We start from the raw sequence: 19378 nt of genomic DNA, 5'->3' as shown, positions 1-19378 counted from the left end.
CATCTTGTAGATGGTACACACTGCTGCGGCTGAGCGTCGGCGGGGAAGGGAGTGGGATGTTTGTGGATGTGGTGCCAATCGAGTGGTGGCTGCTTTGTCCCTGGATGGTGTTGAGCTTCTTGAGTGTTGTCGGAGCTGCCCCCATCCAGGGGCAAGTGGGGAGCGTTCCCTCACCCTCCTGACATGTGCCTTGTAGATGGTGGGACAGTCTTCGGGAGAGTCAGGAGGGGAGTTACTTGCCACAGTATTCCCAGCCGCGGAGCTGCACAAAGTGAGATGGAAAGCTGGAAAGCTCTCCCTTTCCAAACAGGTGTGGCAGCTTGGATGGGGGCTGGCGTTGGGGGTGGGGTATCGGTTAAATATTTCATGTCAGCGTTTCACCTTTATTTGTTGCAGGCGGGGGGTTAGAGAGTCAGAGTGTGTAGATGGCACGAAGATACAGAGTCAGCAGTGAGCAGAGCAGATTGTACAATGGGCTCGAGAGGCTATCCAGCCCCTTCCTCCTCCTGCAGTGTTCCTAAGCCCCCTATTGCTTCTTCAACATCCCGGAGCACTGCACGTACCACAAACGCCTTTGGAGTGTTCCATGAGCAAAGCCGTGCGGTGCCCAGCATGTATACGAAGGGCTGCTGCCACACCGCACTCTCTGCCACCTGTGTTGGGTCACCATACTCTAATACCAGGCAGATAGTAATCCACTCCCCCTGCTGCTGACCGACAGTCTCTGGGGAGTGTTGCCAGGCAAAGAGACCCTGGAGCGCAGGTTCATAGTTCCTTGAAAGTACAGTCACAGTGGACTGAAGGCGGCGTTTGGGACGCTCCCCTTTATTGGTCAGTGTGTTGAGTGCAGGAGTTGGGAGGGTCATGTTGCAGCTATACAGGACATTGGTCAGGGCCACTATTGGAATACTGCGTTCAATTCTGGTCTTCCTGCTACAGGAAGGATGATGTGAAACTTGAAAGGGCTCAGCAAAAGTTTACAAGGATGTTGCCGGGGTTCGAGGGTTTGAGCTACCGGGAGAGGCTGAATAGGCCGGGGCTATTTTCCTTGGAGTGTCGGAGGCTGAGGGGTGACATTACAGAGGTTTATAAAATCATGAGGGGCATGGATAGGGTGAGTAGACAAGGTCCTTTCCCCAGAGATAGGAGTCAAAAATTGGAGAGGCATAGGTTTAAGGTGAGAGGGGAAGGGTTCTGAGCGGGCTAACACTTTCATGCAGAGGGTGCTGCATGTACAGAATGAGCTGCCAGAGGAAGTGGTGGGGGCTGGTACAGTTACAATATTTAAAAGACATCTGGATGGATATATGACTAGGAAGTGTTTAGATGGACATGGGCCAAATGCTGGAAAATGGGACTGGATTAATTTAGGATACATGGTCGGCATGGACTTGTTGGGCCGAAGGGTCTGTCTCCGTGCTGTGCTGCTCTGTGACTCTAACCCATGACTTGCTTCCCATTCTCATGCAATGTAAACGATAGCTGCTCATCCACAGCCAACCACAGGGTGGCGAACTTTAACCACGTCCGATGGCCAGAACTAGCTGGTACAAGTCACAAAGTAAACCCGACTGCGCATGCTGAGGGTCTGAAACAGAAGCAGAAATTGCTGGACAAACCCAGCAGGTCTGGCGGCATCTGCAGAGAGAAAGCACAGCTAACGTTTCAGGTCCACTCACCCTTCTTCAGAACACTCCTGTTCTTACAAAGGCTCCCTGGACTCAAAGCATTGACTCTTTCTGCACAGATGCTGCCAGACCCTGTTGAGTTTTTCCAACAATTCTTTCTTTTGTTGTTGAGGTGAAGGTCACTGTTGTAGATCAGCCAGACAAACACAGCGGCTAAAAGAGCAGGTCAGAGGCTCGGAATACTGCGGCGAGTAACTCCCCTCCTGACTCCCCAAAGCCTGTCCCACCATCTATAGTCCGGAGGGTGAGGGAATACCCTCCTATTTGCCCTGGATGGGGGCAGCTCCAACAACACTCAGGAAGCTTGACACCCTCCAAGACAAAGCAGCCCCCACTCAATTGGCACCACATCCACAGACATCCCACCCCCTCCCCCCGCCCCAACCCACCGACACTCAGTCGCAGCAGTGTGTACCATCTACAGGGTGCTCTGCAGAAACTCATCAAAGATCCTCAGGCAGCACCTTCCGAACCCGTGACCCACTTCCATCCAGAAGGACAAGGGGCAGCAGGCACAGGGGAACACCACCCCCTGCACATTCCCCTCTGAGCCCCTCCCCATCCTGACTTGGAAACATATCGGCCGTTCCTTCAGTGTTACTGGGTCAGAATCCCTGGAATTCCCTCCCTGAGGGGCACTGCGTGGGTGTCCCAAGACTACAAGGGACTGCAGCGGTTCAAGAAGGCAGCTCACCCCCACCTTCTCCAGGGAAAATAAGGGACGGCTAATAAACTGCTAACCTCACAAACGATCCCCCCAACTGAGGAGATGATTTTAAAATGAAAGGCAGGGAGGGGTGGGTTTCCTAAACCTTTCTGGCAAGGGCCTGATCCACAACTTACAGCCATTTACCCGCACGACCTGGGAGTAAGTAAAGCTGGTTCGTGTTTATTGCAAAAGGGGGTTGCAGCCCAAGGAACAGCTCCGGTCTCGAAATCCCAGGAAGGTGGTGGCACAGCAACCACTTGCTTCCTGGGATGGCTGGGAGAGCTGAGTAAAATGCGTCGATATTCTGGTCAGGTGATCTCATTGGAAGGTCCTGAAGGGGTTTGACAGGGTCGACATAGAGATTATTTCCACTGGTCGAGGATAAGGAGCTGATCAATTTGATTGTATTAGCTGTACCTAAGTACAGTGAAAGGCCTTGTTTTGTGAGCAGTACAGGCAGCTCATAGTAGGCAAGGTCACACAGATTGTAGGGTGTTTAGGCAGAGTGAGGCACACAAGGATAAGAACATTATTCATCATTTTTACAGACTTGGAATTTAGGTTTAAAACACAGGACAGTTGTAAGAAATGTGAGAATAAGATCTGCTGTAGGGAGCTTGCAAAGAGCCGCATAGTGTTGGTGCCATCTTCAATCTATTGAGCCGACTGGGACGAGGAGGAATGTCTTCATTCAGAGGGAGGTGAATCTTTGGAATTCTCTCCCCCCAAGAACCCCCTTGTTGGATTTATTTAAGGCTGGGATTGGCAGAGTTTTGGGATTTCCAGGGACATGCAGATAGGAGGGTGGATTTGGATGGCGGAGCAGTATCAATGGGCCGAACTGCATGCTCCTGTTCCTGGTTCTTGCGTGTATTTAAAATGTTGACATAGTGACAAAACGATAAATCAGTAAGCGTGTGGGGCAATGCGCACGGGTTACTGAGTGAAGGATGACTGACTGTGATGGCAATGGCCGATGCCCACCTGTAGTGTGTGTAGATCTTGTTGTCCGGGGGCAGGTTAGCTGTAGACCAGCACACTACTGCAGTCAGCGGCACTTCCAGGCCCTAATTGAGAGGGAGGGAGAGGGGAAAGGAACAAATTATTGCCCTCAAAGCTGACATTACAAAGTTAGCCTCAATCCAGGAATGTCCAACAGCGAGCCCAATGTTGTTACATACAGACAGAGCAAAAGTCTGTTGGTTTCACGCTGATCAGCTTTTCTGGTAGCTGGGACAGGCTACCTTCTCTATTAAGCCTGCTCCCTGCACACCCTCCACACCCCACCCCCCCACCACACACCCACCCTCCACACCCCACCACATATATATACACACACGCACGCAGTAACAATGTGCGTGCACACACACAGAAAGTAACAACGCATAGAGTGGCAACAATTAAACACAACACCATTTCTCTCTCTCACGTGCACACACACACAATGTGAACACCACCAGATCATGTGAGCCCTGAGGAAAAACAAACGAAGCCGATTAAAACCCAGAGCCAAATCAGGATCAAACCAAAGGGGGAAAAAATAACGATTGAACATCGTATTGTTCCCACAAGCAGCAAGATCATAAAAGTTTTTAGACGGCAACTATCACACATGGCAACTGAATGTAAGTTTGGTGCAAGATGCTCTGAGACTGACTCCCTTGAGCCCTGGGCCAAGCCAAATCTGGGATGGATATGACGTTTGCCTTAATGATATGGAGCCAAGGCAAGGCTGTGGAGGTAGCTCACAGATACATCATAGCCCAAAGCCCACATCTGACAGATTGCAGCTCACCAGCTTCTTAGGGCACAATGAAGAACGGGCAGCAAGCTGCCGCTTTACATCCCAAGGGCGGTTAGAAATGGAACTGCACAACATGTTTGAGGGACTGAGGCTTTCACCTGTTCCTGTGCCTCAGCAGCCTGGCTGGGTGGTTAGCACTGCTGCCTCAGAGTGACAGGGACCCTCTGGTGTCTGTCTGTGTGGAGTTTACACATTCACCACGTCTCTGCGTGGGTTTCCTCCGGGTGCTGCGGTTTCCTTCCGTAGTTCAAAGATGTGCGGGTTAGGGTGGATTGGCCATGCTAAATTGTCCCATAGTGCCCAGGGGTGTGCGGGTTAGGGTGGATTGGCCGTGCTAAATTGTCCCGTAGTGTCCAGGGATGTGCAGGTTAGGGTGGGTTGGCCGTGCTAAATTGTCCCATAGTGCCCAGGGATGTGCGGGTTAGGGTGGATTGGCAGTGGGAAATGCAGGCTTACAGGGTCTGGGTGGGATGCCATTCAGAGGGTCAGTGAATACTCAAATCGGTCAAACAGCTTCTTAAGGCAGCGTGGGGATTTCACGTTTCCAAGTTGCAGTGCACGCCGTACCTCCTTGGTGTCTGGCTGCGGTCTCTCGTTCACCTGCATCTGGAAGAGAAAAGCCTGCTCCTCCAGGGCGCTGAGCTTGGTCGGGAGGCGGCTGCAGTTACCGCTCATCCTACAGAAGGACGCCACAGACACATCGCCTGACTGGTGGCTGTGGTTATCGGAGGAAGGAGGAAATCAGCAAGAGACACACCGTCAGAGAGAGTCCAACGCGGAGAAATACCGACATAAACAGGCAGCGTTAAGTGCTCCTCCCTCCCTGGGACACTCTCTACAATAAACCTTCAGACCAGGCCACCAGACCAGGCTGGCTTTCTAGGGCAGTCACAAAGGGGAAAGGACAGCCGGACAGGTTCAGCAAGGAGGAGGCACGGCCGCCAATGGGTCAGCAATTAGAATTAGGAGAAGGGCAACAGGTTGGAATGCAGAATCTCAAAAGGGGGCGTGAATTTTAAAACAGCAGTGCTGTGGGATTGGCAGCCAGCATAGATCAGTGGCAACAGAAAAGGGTGAGCAGCAAACAGGACTTGGTGCGGGTTAGGATACAGAGCAGAGAGTCACTCCTCCCCCATTAATGATCGGTTTCACCCCACTCAAGGTACAAAAAAGATTTACAAGGATATTGCCGGGGTTGGAGGGTTTGAGCTACAGGGAGAGACTGAATAGGCTGGGGCTATTTTCCCTGGAGTGTCAGGGGCTGAGGAGTGACCTTATAGAGGTTTATAAAACCATGAGGGGCATGGATATGGTGAATATCCAAGGTCTTTCCCCCAGGGTGGGGGTGTCCAAAACTAGAGGGGCACAGGTTTAAGGTGGGAGGGGAAAGATTTAAAAGGGCCCTGAGGGTAACTTTTTCACACAGAGGGTGGTGTGTGTATGGAATGGGTTGCCAGAGGAAGTGGGTGGAGGCTGGTACAGTTACAGCATTTAAAAGGCATCTGGATTGGGACATGGATAGGAAGGGTTTAGAGGGATATGTTTTTTACACAGAGAGTTGATTCTGTGTGGAATGAACTTCCTGAGGAAGTGGAGGATGTGGGTACAGTTACAACGTCTAAAAGACATTTGGATAGGTGCATGAACGTGAAAGGTTTGGAGAAATAGGGGCCAGGAGCAGGCAGGTGGGGGCTAGTTTAGTTTGGGTTTGGGTTGATGGTTGGGTCGAAGGGTCTGTTTCCATGCTGTTTGACTCTACGTCTCTCTGACTTACACCGCCCAGCCGCTGAAGTACAAGCCCCCTGTCGGGGGGGAGCCACGTGTCCAACCCACCCATTTCTCCAGTCCCGTACTAGTCTCTAAATGAGGAGCAGCTCTCACCAGACATTGTCTACCAGCAGCACCGAGCCGTCAGGCATCATGGGCAAATAGCTAGCATTGAAGTTTGGCAAAATCCGGACATCCCGAATGGACAGCTCCTCCTGCGAGGAGGTGTTTAACACTGTCAGAGGGGGAGGAAGAGAAACGTCAGCATGAGACCGTGAACGGCACTGCCCCACGCACAGTTCCAGTCCAGTCACCAACCGAGCAAACAGCAGCCACGTGGGTGGGGGTGGGGGGAACCACCTGGCTCAGAGTCAGCTCCATCACTTCGATTTCACCTTACCCACCCCCACCAAATACTGACCCTGAAAAGTGACAGAGCAACCCTAACATCTTCCGCGCAAAGAGATTTGTCACCGTCTGGGTCCCCAAATGGCCCAGTTCTTATTCTGAGAGGCAGCTGTGCGCACAATCTCCCACCCAGCTCCTGCTCGCCCCCAGCGAGGGGAAGAAACCTCTCACAGCGCTGACCCTGAAGAATCTTTGCACTTTTCCCCACCCAGCTCCTGCTCGCCCCCAGCGAGGGGAAGAAACCTCTCACAGTGCTGACCCTGAAGAATTTTTGCACCTTTCCCCACCCAGCTCCTGCTTTCCCCCAGCGAGGGGAAGAAACCTCTCACAGCGCTGACCCTGAAGAATCTTTGCACCTTTCCCCACCCAACTCCTGCTCGCCCCCAGTGAGGGGAAGAAACCTCTCACAGCGCTGACCCTGAAGAATTTTTGCACCTTTCTCTGAACGCGGGAGCAGCTACTTTGTCCGGGGGTCAGGTCAGTGGACAGCGGGACGTTGGATCATCAGGATTGCTGGGTGCGGGGTAGGAATAAGACCAACATCATCTCCAACTGAGCACTGCAAGTCGCTAAACCACGCTGCAGTTCAATCACACAATCTAGGGTTGTGTATCTGGAATTTAGCAAGTTAAGGGCTGATTTGACTGAAGTTTTTTGAGATATTAAGGGGAGCAGACTGGCCGGATAGGACAAAACTCTTTCGGGCGGGCTTGGAAGAGCGGAGGCTGAGGACAGGTTCCAGAAATTAGAGCCAAACCTTTCAAGAGTGAGATTAGAAACCACAAAGAGGGGTAGACATTTGGAGGGGTTTTCCGCAAGTGGCAATAAGAACTGGATCTGTAGCTGATTTTAAACCCGAGACTGACAGATTTTGCTGCTTATTGAAGGTGATAACAGGGATGGGGGCCACGGTGGGTACATGGGGTTAGGTCGAGCACTGGCCTGGATCCTAACGAACAGTGGAACAGGCTGGAGCAGACGAATGTTCCAATATTCATACACTCCAGGGAAAACATCTTTTCAGGACTGCAGGCCTCAAACTGAAAATTATTTCCCGAGGTAATGAGATGAAGAAGGCAAACACTCAAAAGTACTGGACTGCCCGTCCGATGGCAGCGCGGCACCTTGCGGTTACTGACGTTAACACTGCTCACTCGCAATACTTCCAGAGCTCGCTTTTGGTTAATTATGCACCAAATAAGCAGTTGTTGGAGCTGCCCTCATCCAGGCAAGTGGGGCTGAGGTAAATGATTGTGTCAGTGACTGCGTTATTGTTAGGTGAGTTGTTAGTTAGTAGTTATGGAGAACAGTGTAGACACGTCGAAGATGTTAGAGGGATATAGGATCACAGTAAAGGGGCAGGGTGTGGTTTTAAAGGAGTGGGAACCTGGACTCCATTAGTCCGAATACTCAGTGTCAGATTCAGGATCTAGAAAGTCAATGACAAATCAGACTTCCTCTGACTACACTCTGAAGGTTATGGCACAGAAACTAGGGCACAGGTTTGTGATGTTTGAAACACTGATTGCTTTGAATGGATTTGGTCATAGCAGTGCGGAAGATTATGATTGTGACATCCTGGCTCGGATGCTGCCTGATACTTCACGCATGGTCTGCCCTCCTCCTGTGTTTGAGGGGATGTTTCTGCAAAGCTGGAGCAACAAACCCTGCAGAGCCGATTGACGTCATTACCTTTGAGAACAGTCAGCTGTTTGCCCGAGACATTAAGTTGTCGACACTTCACCGTTGGAGGTGGGAGCACAGTCAGCAACGTACTCACTGCAGGCAGAGCAAAGGATGCATGAAGATTTTTCCAAATCTAGTCAAAACCTTAAAAGCCCCTGTTAGACCTTCTCGACAATCTCTGCTCCAACAAGAACCGCCCACAATTTCTCGACCTCTCCTCAAAGCTGAACACCCTCGTGCCTGGTAAACTTCCTCTGCAGCCTTTCTAAGACTTCACTGTTTCCCTGAAGTCTGGTATTCAGAAGTGACTATAATCGAGGCCCAGGCAGCACATTCTATAAAGCTGTGCACAATCTCTCTCTCTCTACTTGTTTCTCTATTTGAGTAAAACTGGGGAGAAAGAAAGACATGCTTCGTATGGATTAGCTTTGCACTCATCTGAACACATGCACGAATGCCAAATCTCAAAGGGAGCCAGAGTTCAGGCTTCCCCCTCTCTTCCTGCAATACAAATTGTCTACCTTTTTGAAATGTCCATGCACCTTCCTTCTGGGTGCAGGTTGTAAAACTGTGGCAGCACATCTCCGTTTGATGCTATTCTCACATTCTATACGGCCAGGTTTTCCATTTATAAACCCAAAGTGTGTTTGGTAAAGCTGAGCCTGCATGCTGGCATGTGTGAAGGTTTGTGATTTCCGAGAGAAGGTATTTTGCTTGTTTACACCAAAATCTGCCCAGTCAGGTGTGGCAGACGCAGTGAACTTGAATGGAGGCCCTCTGTAGACAGGCAGTAGTGTGGAGGCTCTGGGAGGAGGGATGGGGCACAATGGGTCAGACAGCACCAAGCTTAACATTGGAAACAACCCCATTCACACACAGGTGGTGCCTGCGATGAAGTGAAACATCCCAAAGTGCTTCACAGCAGCACTTTCTAACCACATTCCACACAGGGCTACAAAGGAAGGGAGCAGGATAGGTAACACAAGCTTGAGATGGGGGAAAGAGAGTCAGCACATGGCGAGGGAGAGAGAGCTAGCTTGTTAGGAGGACAGTAGAGAGCCAGTGTGTGAGGGGGTGGGTGAAGAGAGCCAGTGCACTGGGATTTGTGTGGGGGGGGGGGGGGGGTGTGCGGAGAAGCCAGCATGTAAGGGGGTGGGTGGGAGGACAGCCAGCACAGTGGGGTGGTGAGAGCAAGCATTCAGAAGGAGGACGAGCACCGCAAGGGAGTGAGGGGAGGAAGGGATGGAAAGGATAGGGGTCACGTTCAGGGGCAAGTACGGCAACAGAAGAACACTTAGAACATCCTGTCCTCCATTTCGTCTTTCTCTGAAGACCCTGAGTACAACTTTGAACATGGATGTCAACAGCAGAGACTGACCATTGCTGTGACTAGACATAGCTTCCAGACACATGCACAATTTCATAATGTCCATTCCAAGCAGACATACTCTGCATTTCTCAGCATGGACTATATGATGAAATCCTCTAGTTACACCATTAATTTTGCAGCGAGCAAACCAGATCATGTCACCAGTGACATTCAGGAAACAAGTGGCTTATATAAGGTCCAGGGTGGCAAAATCCGACTCCGCCCTGCAACAAGGGTAGGGCTCGATACAAGTTTAATTGGTCATCAGGAGGTCACAGAAGACCAAATCTAAAGAATAGAGAGAGGACACAAGGTCAGTGAGTTGTGAGATACAGAGAGATGTCAGAAGGACTGGAGGTTAGTTATACTACAAGGAATGTAGCTGAATGACACTGTGTCTGTGTGGATATCTAAATGTAGTTGGGGCTCAGGGAAGCCCTTAGGTCACTGCCATTACAGTGTCATATGGCCGGTCTCTCAGTCATACCTTGAGCTTTAAAGCCGGTCTGGTCTTCCCGGAAGATTTGGGAGGGGTTGCGGTTCTGCAGGATAGTCAGGTAGCCATGTTCCCTCACCTCAGCTTTCTCTTGGTCTCTCTTCCATACCGTCACAATGATCTGCAATCAAGGAGATGGTTCTGTGAGGCTGCAGCATCGCACAGGAACACAGCGGCAGCACGGAGACTGCGGGGGAGGGAAGAGCAGATAAAGATGGGGTGTTGGGTGCGGGGGGGAAACGACATGTGGGGTGGGGGCGGGGGAGAGAGAGAGGGGGAGGTGGGGGCGGTGGCAGAGAGAGAGAGAGAGAGAGAGAGAGAGAGGTGGGGGCGGGGGAGAGAGAGAGAGAGAGGTGGGGGCGGGGGAGAGAGAGAGAGAGAGGTGGGGGCGGGGGAGAGAGAGAGAGAGAGGTGGGGGCGGGGGAGAGAGAGAGAGAGAGGTGGGGGCGGGGGAGAGAGAGAGAGAGAGGTGGGGGCGGGGGAGAGAGAGAGAGAGAGGTGGGGGCGGGGGAGAGAGAGAGAGAGAGGTGGGGGCGGGGGAGAGAGAGAGAGAGAGGTGGGGGCGGGGGAGAGAGAGAGAGAGAGGTGGGGGCGGGGGAGAGAGAGAGAGAGAGGTGGGGGCGGGGGAGAGAGAGAGAGAGGTGGGGGCGGGGGAGAGAGAGAGAGAGGTGGGGGCGGGGGAGAGAGAGAGAGAGGTGGGGGCGGGGGAGAGAGAGAGAGGTGGGGGCGGGGGCGAGAGAGAGAGGTGGGGGCGGGGGCGAGAGAGAGAGGTGGGGGCGGGGGCGAGAGAGAGAGGTGGGGGCGGGGGCGAGAGAGAGAGGTGGGGGCGGGGGCGAGAGAGAGAGGTGGGGGCGGGGGCGAGAGTGAGAGGTGGGGGCGGGGGGCGAGAGTGAGAGGTGGGGGCGGGGGCAAGAGAGAGAGGTGGGGGCGGGGGAGAGAGAGAGAGGTGGGGGCGGGGGAGAGAGAGAGAGGTGGGGGCGGGGGAGAGAGAGAGAGGTGGGGGCGGGGGAGAGAGAGAGAGGTGGGGGCGGGGGAGAGAGAGAGAGGTGGGGGCGGGGGAGAGAGAGAGAGGTGGGGGCGGGGGAGAGAGAGAGAGGTGGGGGCGGGGGAGAGAGAGCAAGACACAGGTAAGAGAGGGCACAGAGGGGTGAGACAGTGAGTGAGAGAGAGGCGTAGAGGAGAGTGAAAGAGAGGGGAGGGGAGAGAGTGAGAGAGAGAGAGAGAGAGAGAGAGAAAGAGAAAGGGGAGGGGTAGAGAGGGGGTTAGGGCTGTAAGTGAGGGGAAGGGGGTGAGGGGGAAAATTAGAGGGTATGCAAGGGGTTGCCATAGAAGGTGGTGAGAGCGGTATGATCTGAACGAGTGGCAGGAGAGGAGCCCTCAATACACAGCCATTGCTAAAGGTGAAAGGAGCCGGAGATGAGGCAGGGTGCATCAGGAGGCAAGTGGGAGTGTGCAGAGAGCAGTGATGACACAGCCACTGACTGGGCTAACTAGCAACGGGGAGAGTGAACAATGCTGCACACTGTGTCCTATAAAAACACAGTGGTTCTGTATCAATAAACAGCTGGGCAGGTGTGCGACTGTGGCCCTGGCTCCATGACTCACTTGGATGTTTGCGGAGGTGAACACCAGGCAGCTAAAACCTTGTGTTTGCAACTGCTCCCTGGCCAGGGCCAGCCTCTGTAACCGCGTCCGAAAACCAGATGGACCTTTAGAAAGGGAGCAAACCCACATCTCTAGCTGCGGACTGAAGACGTGCAGCTGCGTGTTGAAAAGCGATATTCGACTCAGATCCCGATTGTGGAAGGCTGGCTCCTCGGGCCCCAACATGAACCGGCAGTCCTTGCCCCTATATAAAAAAAATTGCAGGAGCCCAGCTCCTGTCAGGGGTCCTGAGAGCTTGACAGAAAAACATCTGCAGTTCACATGATCAAACACCATTGATGGGAGTGGGCTAATCGAGCGTGATTACTTGTTCGCAATCTTCAAAGGGTGAGTATGGCCTCAATGAACCAAATGGCCTGCTCCCACACTGAAGTGATTCTAATGATTCCCTCATTGCTGCTTGTGGCATCTTGCTGTGCACAAACTGGAAAAGCAGACTTCCTTCATTACAATAACGTCAACACTGCAAAAGCACTTCACTGGCTGTTGCGTTGCCATGAAGGGCACTATAGAAATGCAACATCACACTTTACTTTGACCAGCTTGGAAGGTCGCACCCACCCATGACAAGGAATCAGATGTTGAAAAGAGAGGTGAGGGAAATCAGGCAAAATACAAGCAAAAACTGTGGATGCTGGGTGTCTGAAACAAACACAGAAATCACTGGAGGACCTCAGCAGGTCCGGCAGCATCTGTGAAGACAGAAACAGATTAACGTCTCCTTTATTCATTCATGGAATGAGGGCGTCCCTGGCCAGGCAGCATTTATTGCCCATCCCTAATTGCCCAGAGGACAGTTAAGAGTCAAACACATTGCTGTGGGTCTGGAGTCACATGTAGACCAGAAGATGTAAGGATGTAAGAGACAATGGGACCTGCAGATGCTGGAGAATCCAAGATAATAAAGTGTGGAGCTGGATGAACACAGCTTTTGTGCTCCTAAGATGCTGCTTGGCCTGCTGTGTTCATCCAGCTCCACACTTTGTTATCTCAGGTAAGATGGCAGTTTCCTTCCCTAAAGGGCCATACTGATCCAGATGGGTTTTTCCAACAATCGACAATGGATTCATGGTCGTCATTAGATTCTTAATTCCAGATATTTACTGGATTCAAATTCCACCATCAGCCGAGGTAGGATTCGAACTCAGGTCCCCAGAATGTTATCTGCTCCAGCGATAATACCACTTGGCCATTTCCTCCCGCTTGTTTGAGGCACAGTGTCCTTTCTTCAGCACCGCTTTTCTGAAGAAGGGTCGCTGGACTCGAAACATTAGCTCTGCTTTCTCACCACAGATGCTGCCAGACCTATGGAGTTCCTCCAGCATTTGGAGTTTTTGTTTTTTAACGCAAACAGTGGCTCATTCCAATCCCTCTCTGGTTTCTGCACCAACCTCAAAGAGGGCATCCCAGGCATGAGACCTGAAAGATCATTAGTTCCTGTCAGTTCTTAAAGTAGAATTGTTGAGCTTGGTCAGGCTTGTACTTAGTTTTTTCAATCTAGCCTCCACAGTGGGCACTGGTAAGACTGAAGTCACTCAGAGATAGTAAGAACTACTGATGCTGGAGTCAGAGATAACACACACTGTGGAACTGGAGGAGCACAGCAGGCCAGGCAGCATCAGAGGAGCAGGAAAGCTGACATTTCGGGTCAGGACCCTTTTTGAAGAAGGGTCCCATCCCAAAACGTCAGCTTTCCTGCTCCTCTGATGGTGCCTGGCCCACTGTGCTCCTCCAGCTCCACCCAGTGTTTAGCCTGAAGTCACATTGCTTTTCTCCTGCCTACGCTCAGACTGAGACCCCGCATCATTAGGGATGGCTTATCAGTGCCACCTCGGGCTGGACTTGTTCCTGGCGACTCCACTGTTTAAATTCTCACCCAGACCAGCCCCAATGACACTTTTTTCTCTTCTCACAACAGGAAAAGAGTGAAACAAAAAAAAATTTAGCTAAGATTACAAAGAGATCCTCATCAATTGGGTCAATGGGCTGAAGAGTGGCAGATGGGAGTTTAATTTGGATAAGGCTTAGCACTTTGGTTAAACAAACAAGGGCAGGACCTACACAGTTAATGGTAGGCTCCTGGGCAGATCTGTAGAACAGAGAGACCTAGGGGGTTCAGGTATATAATTCTTTGAAGTTTGCCTGACAGATAGACAGGGGGGTTAAGAAGGTGTTTAGCACACTCGCCTTCATTGCTCAGACCTTTGAGTACAGGAGTTGGGACGTCATGTTGAGGTTGTACAGGATGTTGGTGAGGCTTCTTCTGGAGTACTGTGTCCAATTCTGGTTGCCCTGTTATAGGAAGGATATTATTAAGGTACAGGGGGTTCTGAAGAGATTTACCAGGATGTTGCTGGGTATGGAGTGTTTGAGTTATAAGGAGAGGTCGGCGAGGCTGAGACATTTTTCACTAGAGTTTAGGAAGTTGAGTGCTGACCTAGTAGAGGTTTATAAAATCATGAGGGGTATAGATAAAGTGAATGGCAAGTCTTGGGGGCAATTTATTTTTACACAGTGTGCAGAATGAAGTTCCAGAGGAAGTGGTGGGTACAGGGACAATCACAACGTTTAGAAGTTAGACAAATATGTGAATAAGAAAGGTTTGGAGGGATATGGGCCAAGCACGGGGAAGTGGGACTAGTTTAGTTTGGGATTATATTCAGCACGGACTGGTTGGGCCAAAGGGTCTGTTTCCATGCTGTATGACTCTGTGACTCTCATGAAAAAAAAATTCTTAAAGACCGGTTACATTTAAACAAGACTCGAACGTGAATGATAGGGATCAGAGCCAGCAGGTTGTGTCAGACTGCACAGCTTCTACAGCCAAGGAGGAATACTATCCTGCAAGATTTCAATGTTCTCTCGTGTCATGCTATAATCAACAGGGTTGGTGCCTGTAATCAACATGCTCCCAGTAACTGCTGAGACGCCCTGCCAGGTGAAGCTTGTCTGCCTGCAGCGAAGATTAATGTTTCAAACCCATTGAGGTCGAGAGGGCTGCAGTACTAAAAATTGGGATTAAAAATCTGAAAAAGGGAAATCTAAGCTAAATAAGATCAAACAAACAAGGACTGAGATGGGCAGGCTCGAGACGACAGGTCGTTTTAGAGGGAGTGCCTATCCCCAGAGTTCTGCGGCCGTGTGATGAGGCTGTGAATTGTTTTTCCAGGTTTGGTACTGCTTTCAAAACTGCAGCATTCAATTGCCCAGCAAGGCCAGGAAAGGAGAAAACCCACTTGCATTTGTTCTCTCGGAGGGTGTGGGTATTGCCAGCTCGGCTGGCATTTGCTACTCAGCTCTAGCTGCCCTGGAGAAGGTGCTAGTGACCCACCTTCTCGAATCACTGCAGTTCACCGTGTACAGGGAGAGGTACAAGGCTGTCAGGGAGGAAGTTCCAGGATTCGGAACCATTGACGATGAAGAAACGGTGATATATTTTCCAGTTGGGAATCGCCGTGGGCCTCACAGGGGAACATGCAGGAATTGGCATTCCCAGGCATCAGTTGCCCTTGTCCTGCTTGGAGGTAGAGGTGCGGTCTCGATGAGTTGCTGGTAGATGGTACACAATACTGCCGCTGTACACCAGTCATGGCGGAGTGGGCAGTTACCGTGACAGCATTAAGAGTTCGTTAACACCTCAGTCACCCTCACGGCCCTTATTTTCACACAGTGTTGGCATGCCCCTTTTGCATTTGTCTGATGGGTACATTTGGATTTCCCACTCAGCCAGTTGATACGTTCGGATTTCAGATACATAATTCTTTGAAATTTGCGTCATGGGTAGACAGTAGTTGAAAAGGCGTTTAGCATGCTTGCCTTCATTGCTCAGATCTTTAAGTACAGGAGTTGGGGTGTCATGTTGAGGTTGTACAGGATGTTGGTGAGGACTCTTCTGGTGAGATTTAAGACAGACATGAGGGGCAATTTTTTTTTTTCACACAATGTGGTTCGTGTGTGGAATGAGCTTCCTGAGGGAGTGGTAGATGTGGGTAGAGTTACAATGTGTAAAAGACATTTGGATAAGTACGTGAATGGGAAAGGTTTGGAGGGATTTGGGCCAGGACCAGGCAAGTGGGACTAGTTTAGTTTGGGATTATGTTTGACGTGGACTGGTTGGGTGAAGGGTCGGTTTCCATGTTGTGTGGCTCTATATAGGAACAGAATTAGGCCATTCAGCCCACCAAGTCAGCTCCATCATTCAATCATGGCTGGTGTGTTTCTCAATCTTAATCCCCCTATGAAGGGAGCAGGAAGTAGAGTCTCACTGAGATGGCAAGACTGCTAGTTCCACCCACAATTCAACATAGGAGCAGGAGGAGGCCTCAGCCCTTCGAGACTGCTCTGCCATTCTTCTTCATCACGGCTGATCATCCAACTCAACAGCCTAATCCTGCTTTCTCCCCACTACTTTTGATCCCACCTGCCCCAAGTGATATATCTAGCCAGCTCTCGAATACGTTCTATGTTTTGGAATCAACTACTTTCCTGTGCTAATGAATTCCACAGGCTCACCACTGTTTGGGTGAAGAAATGTCTCCTCATCCCCGTACTAAATGGTCTACCCCAAATCCTCAAACTGTGACCCCTGGTTCTCTACACACCCACCATCGGGAACATCCTCCCTGCATCTACCCTGTCCAGTCCTGTTAGAATTGTGCAAGTCTCTATGAGAGCCCCCCTCATTCATCTGAACTCCAGTGAAAACAATCCCAACCTAGTCAAACTCCCCTCATACGTCAGACCTGCCATCCCCGGAATCAGCAAGGTAACCCTTCGCTGCACTCCCTCGACAGGGAGAGCATCCTTCCTCAGAAAAGGAGGCCCAAAACTGCACACAGTATTCCAGGTGTGGCCTCAACAAGACCCTGTATAACTGCAGCAACACATCCCTGCTCCTGTACTCGAAATCTCTCACAATGAAGACAAAGATACCATTTGCCTTCTTTACCACCAGCTGCACCTGCATGCTTACCTTCAGCAGCTGGTGCACAAGGACTCCCAGCTCCCGCTGCACACTCCCCCTCTCCCAATTTACAGCCATTCAGGTATTATCTGCCTTCTTGCTTTTGCTTCCGAAGCGAACAACCTCACAGTTATCCAAATTATACTGCACTGAGGGGCATTATAGATTCCTCCATTGAACGGATGTGAGCACTGATTCATGGCAGACCCAGACAATGAGGATCAGTAATCTACTCAACATTTTACTCTTGATATTATTTCTAGAAAGGATGGAAAGAAAAAGCGAAACCTGGATCAAATCCTGGCTGTGCAATTTTAGGTGCCATATGACGAGTAGATTACAGAAGCAACGGAGAGGGTACAGGGTAGATGCACGAGGAGAATCCCAAAAATACATGGGTACGGCTTTCTGGTAAGGGCCTTTAGGCTACACATGCTTACTCATGAATAAGAAAGGCTATGGGGTAGCGTAATGGAGGTCTTTAAAACTATGTAATATGTTGACAGGGTGGATAGAGAGAGAGAGTGAGAGAGAGAGCGCGCGAGAGAGAGAGAGCGTGCGAGAGAGAGAGCGCGCGAGAGAGAGAGAGAGCACGAGAGAGAGAGAGAAAGAGACACTCACACAGACAGAGCGAGAGAGAGGCATAGAGACACATAATTGTACCAGCCTCCACCACTTCCTCTGGCAGCTCATTCCATACTCGTACCGCCCTGAGAGAGAAAAAGTTGACCCTCAGGTCCCTTTAAATCTTTCCCCTCTCACCTTAAACCTATGCCCCTCTAGTTTTGGATTCCCCTACCCTGGGGTAAAGACCTTGGCTATTCACCTTATCTAAGCCCCTTGTAATTTTATAAACCTTGATAAGGTCGATGCCCAGCCTCTGACGTTCCAGGAATACTAGTCCCAACGTCTCCTTACAACTCAAACCTTCCAGTCCTGGAAGCACCCTTGCACATCATCTTTTTGCACCCCTTCCAGTTTAGTACCATTCTTCCTGCAGCATGGTGACCATTACAGCTGCGCATAGAGTCCTACAGCACAGAAACAGACCCTTCGACCCAACCAGCCCGTGCCGACCATGTTCCCAAACTAAACTAGTCCCACCTGCCTGCTCCTGGCCCATATCCCTCCAAACCTTTCCTATTCATGTAGTTATCCAAATGTCTTTTAAATGTTATAATTGTACCCACTATGATGTCCCACCTCTTGTACTCAATGCTCTGACTGATGAAGGCAAGCATGCCAAATGCCTCCTTAACCACCTCTGTATTATCATCTCAATTACCCAGGTTTCTCCATTCAATTGAAGCCTGTGCAGCACAAAGTGGTTATGTGCACCCAATCTGAACAAGGCTGCATGGGTGAAAAGAAACAAATGGAACATCTTTGCAATATTAAATAATTACGACCAACAATTAACTGTTTCTGGACCAGCGCCAAGTCTCGCATCGAGAGCTATCCAGAAACTCTTGCCCTCACTTGACTTTGGGAAATCCCAAAACATTCACAGCCAATAATATATCTTTGAAACATAATCACTGTGGTAAAATAGCCAACTAGTGTGTGGCAAGTTCTCTCCAACGGAAGAGATACAATGACCTGGCATTTAGTTTTATTGAGGGATTCGTATTAGCCAACACTTTGCCAACTCTTCTTTGGAATAACAACCATGGGATGGTTTGTACCAACCCAAGCAGACGGATGGGGGCCTCGGCCTCAGTTTAACATCTCTGCAGGACAGCTCCTCTGTCAGTACCGAACTGGGGTAGCGCCCTAGGTGGCTGTTTTTTCACTCAAGTCCTGAGTGGGACCGTCAGGTGACACAGAGGTAGAGGACCGACCAAGCGATACACATCCAGCACTCAGTGACTGGAAACATGGGGGGTTCTCAGCACGAGACTGTTTGGTAAATGTAAACAGTTGTGAAGGTAATATAAAGAATTGCAGCTTCAGGGGTAGGCCAGGTTGGAAGTGAGAGAAAGGCAATTGGCCCAAGCGGCAATATATCCTGAAAGATCAAACCCAGAACCAACCCTTTAACAGTGAGGAGTTGTGTCTCTGAAGAATGCATTTGAGATCTGCATACATTCAGCGAGAGAGGCTGGCTCTAACACACACCTGACTTGCAGATAATTCAGCCACTCACCTTTGCCTTTATGGTTCCAACCGGTAGCTTGTCCAGGGCCACCGACAGCGGAAAGATAACTTCATCATTGTGAATTATCGGTTCCTCCACTGTAGTCTGGAGAACAAGAGAAACAGAAACTCTTGAGATGCACAGCTCCCATGAGGCACACCGCCAATGCTGCACCACAGCAAGGGCATCAGTCAAAGACATTCGGACATCGCTCTGCAGTACAGAACCCTTGAATATTGCTGAAAATACGACTGAAGCTTTCCATCTTGCATTCATCAGGAAGTGTGCAAGAATGCTAAATTTCACACAATTGCGTGACGAACACACATATAAATTAGAAGTAGCAGGATGCCCTCAAAACTGCTCCACCATTTGATAAAATCTGCTTCTTGCATTTTCCCGGAGGACAGAAAGTTAAATTGTTGTGATCATTTAAAAATCGGCATCCTTACATTTGTCCTGAAGAATGCAAGACAAAAAGCTTTTAAAGCAACATGGCTCGATTTCCAGCAATATTCTAATATTTAAAGGGCTGAAGAGAAAGAACACAGTGGGACTAATCAGATAGATCTATTAAAGTACCAGCAGGGAGGTTGGGCTGAATAGCCTGCTGCTAATCACCTGCAATAACAAAATCTCAAGTACTCACCAAAGTCCTGTAAAACATCAACATAATGTCCCAACTC

At 50.3% G+C, this 19378-nt stretch overlaps 1 protein-coding gene across 3 annotated transcripts in view; it reads right to left on the bottom strand.

Moving 5' to 3' along the window:
* The window catches only part of trappc14 (trafficking protein particle complex subunit 14), a 63555-nt gene that overhangs the window by 14283 nt on the left and 29894 nt on the right, over positions 1 to 19378 (bottom strand). The window contains exons 2-7 of one of the 3 annotated variants that reach the window (XM_059642694.1): positions 18702 to 18797; positions 9919 to 10048; positions 8069 to 8155; positions 6083 to 6203; positions 4769 to 4916; positions 3382 to 3464 (exon numbers count right to left, since the gene is read on the bottom strand). In XM_059642694.1, coding sequence (XP_059498677.1) covers positions 3382 to 3464; positions 4769 to 4916; positions 6083 to 6203; positions 8069 to 8155; positions 9919 to 10048; positions 18702 to 18797 — 665 coding nt within the window. Of the gene's footprint in view, positions 1 to 3381; positions 3465 to 4768; positions 4917 to 6082; positions 6204 to 8068; positions 8156 to 9918; positions 10049 to 11532; positions 11748 to 18701; positions 18798 to 19378 lie in introns of those variants that run through there. The other 2 variants (XM_059642696.1, XM_059642695.1) reach the window with 2 other exon arrangements.

Source organism: Stegostoma tigrinum, chromosome 45 (assembly GCF_030684315.1).
Source record: "Stegostoma tigrinum isolate sSteTig4 chromosome 45, sSteTig4.hap1, whole genome shotgun sequence".
Classification (NCBI taxonomy): Eukaryota; Metazoa; Chordata; class Chondrichthyes; order Orectolobiformes; family Stegostomatidae; genus Stegostoma; species Stegostoma tigrinum.
This window is presented reverse-complemented; position numbering and strand designations above follow the sequence as displayed.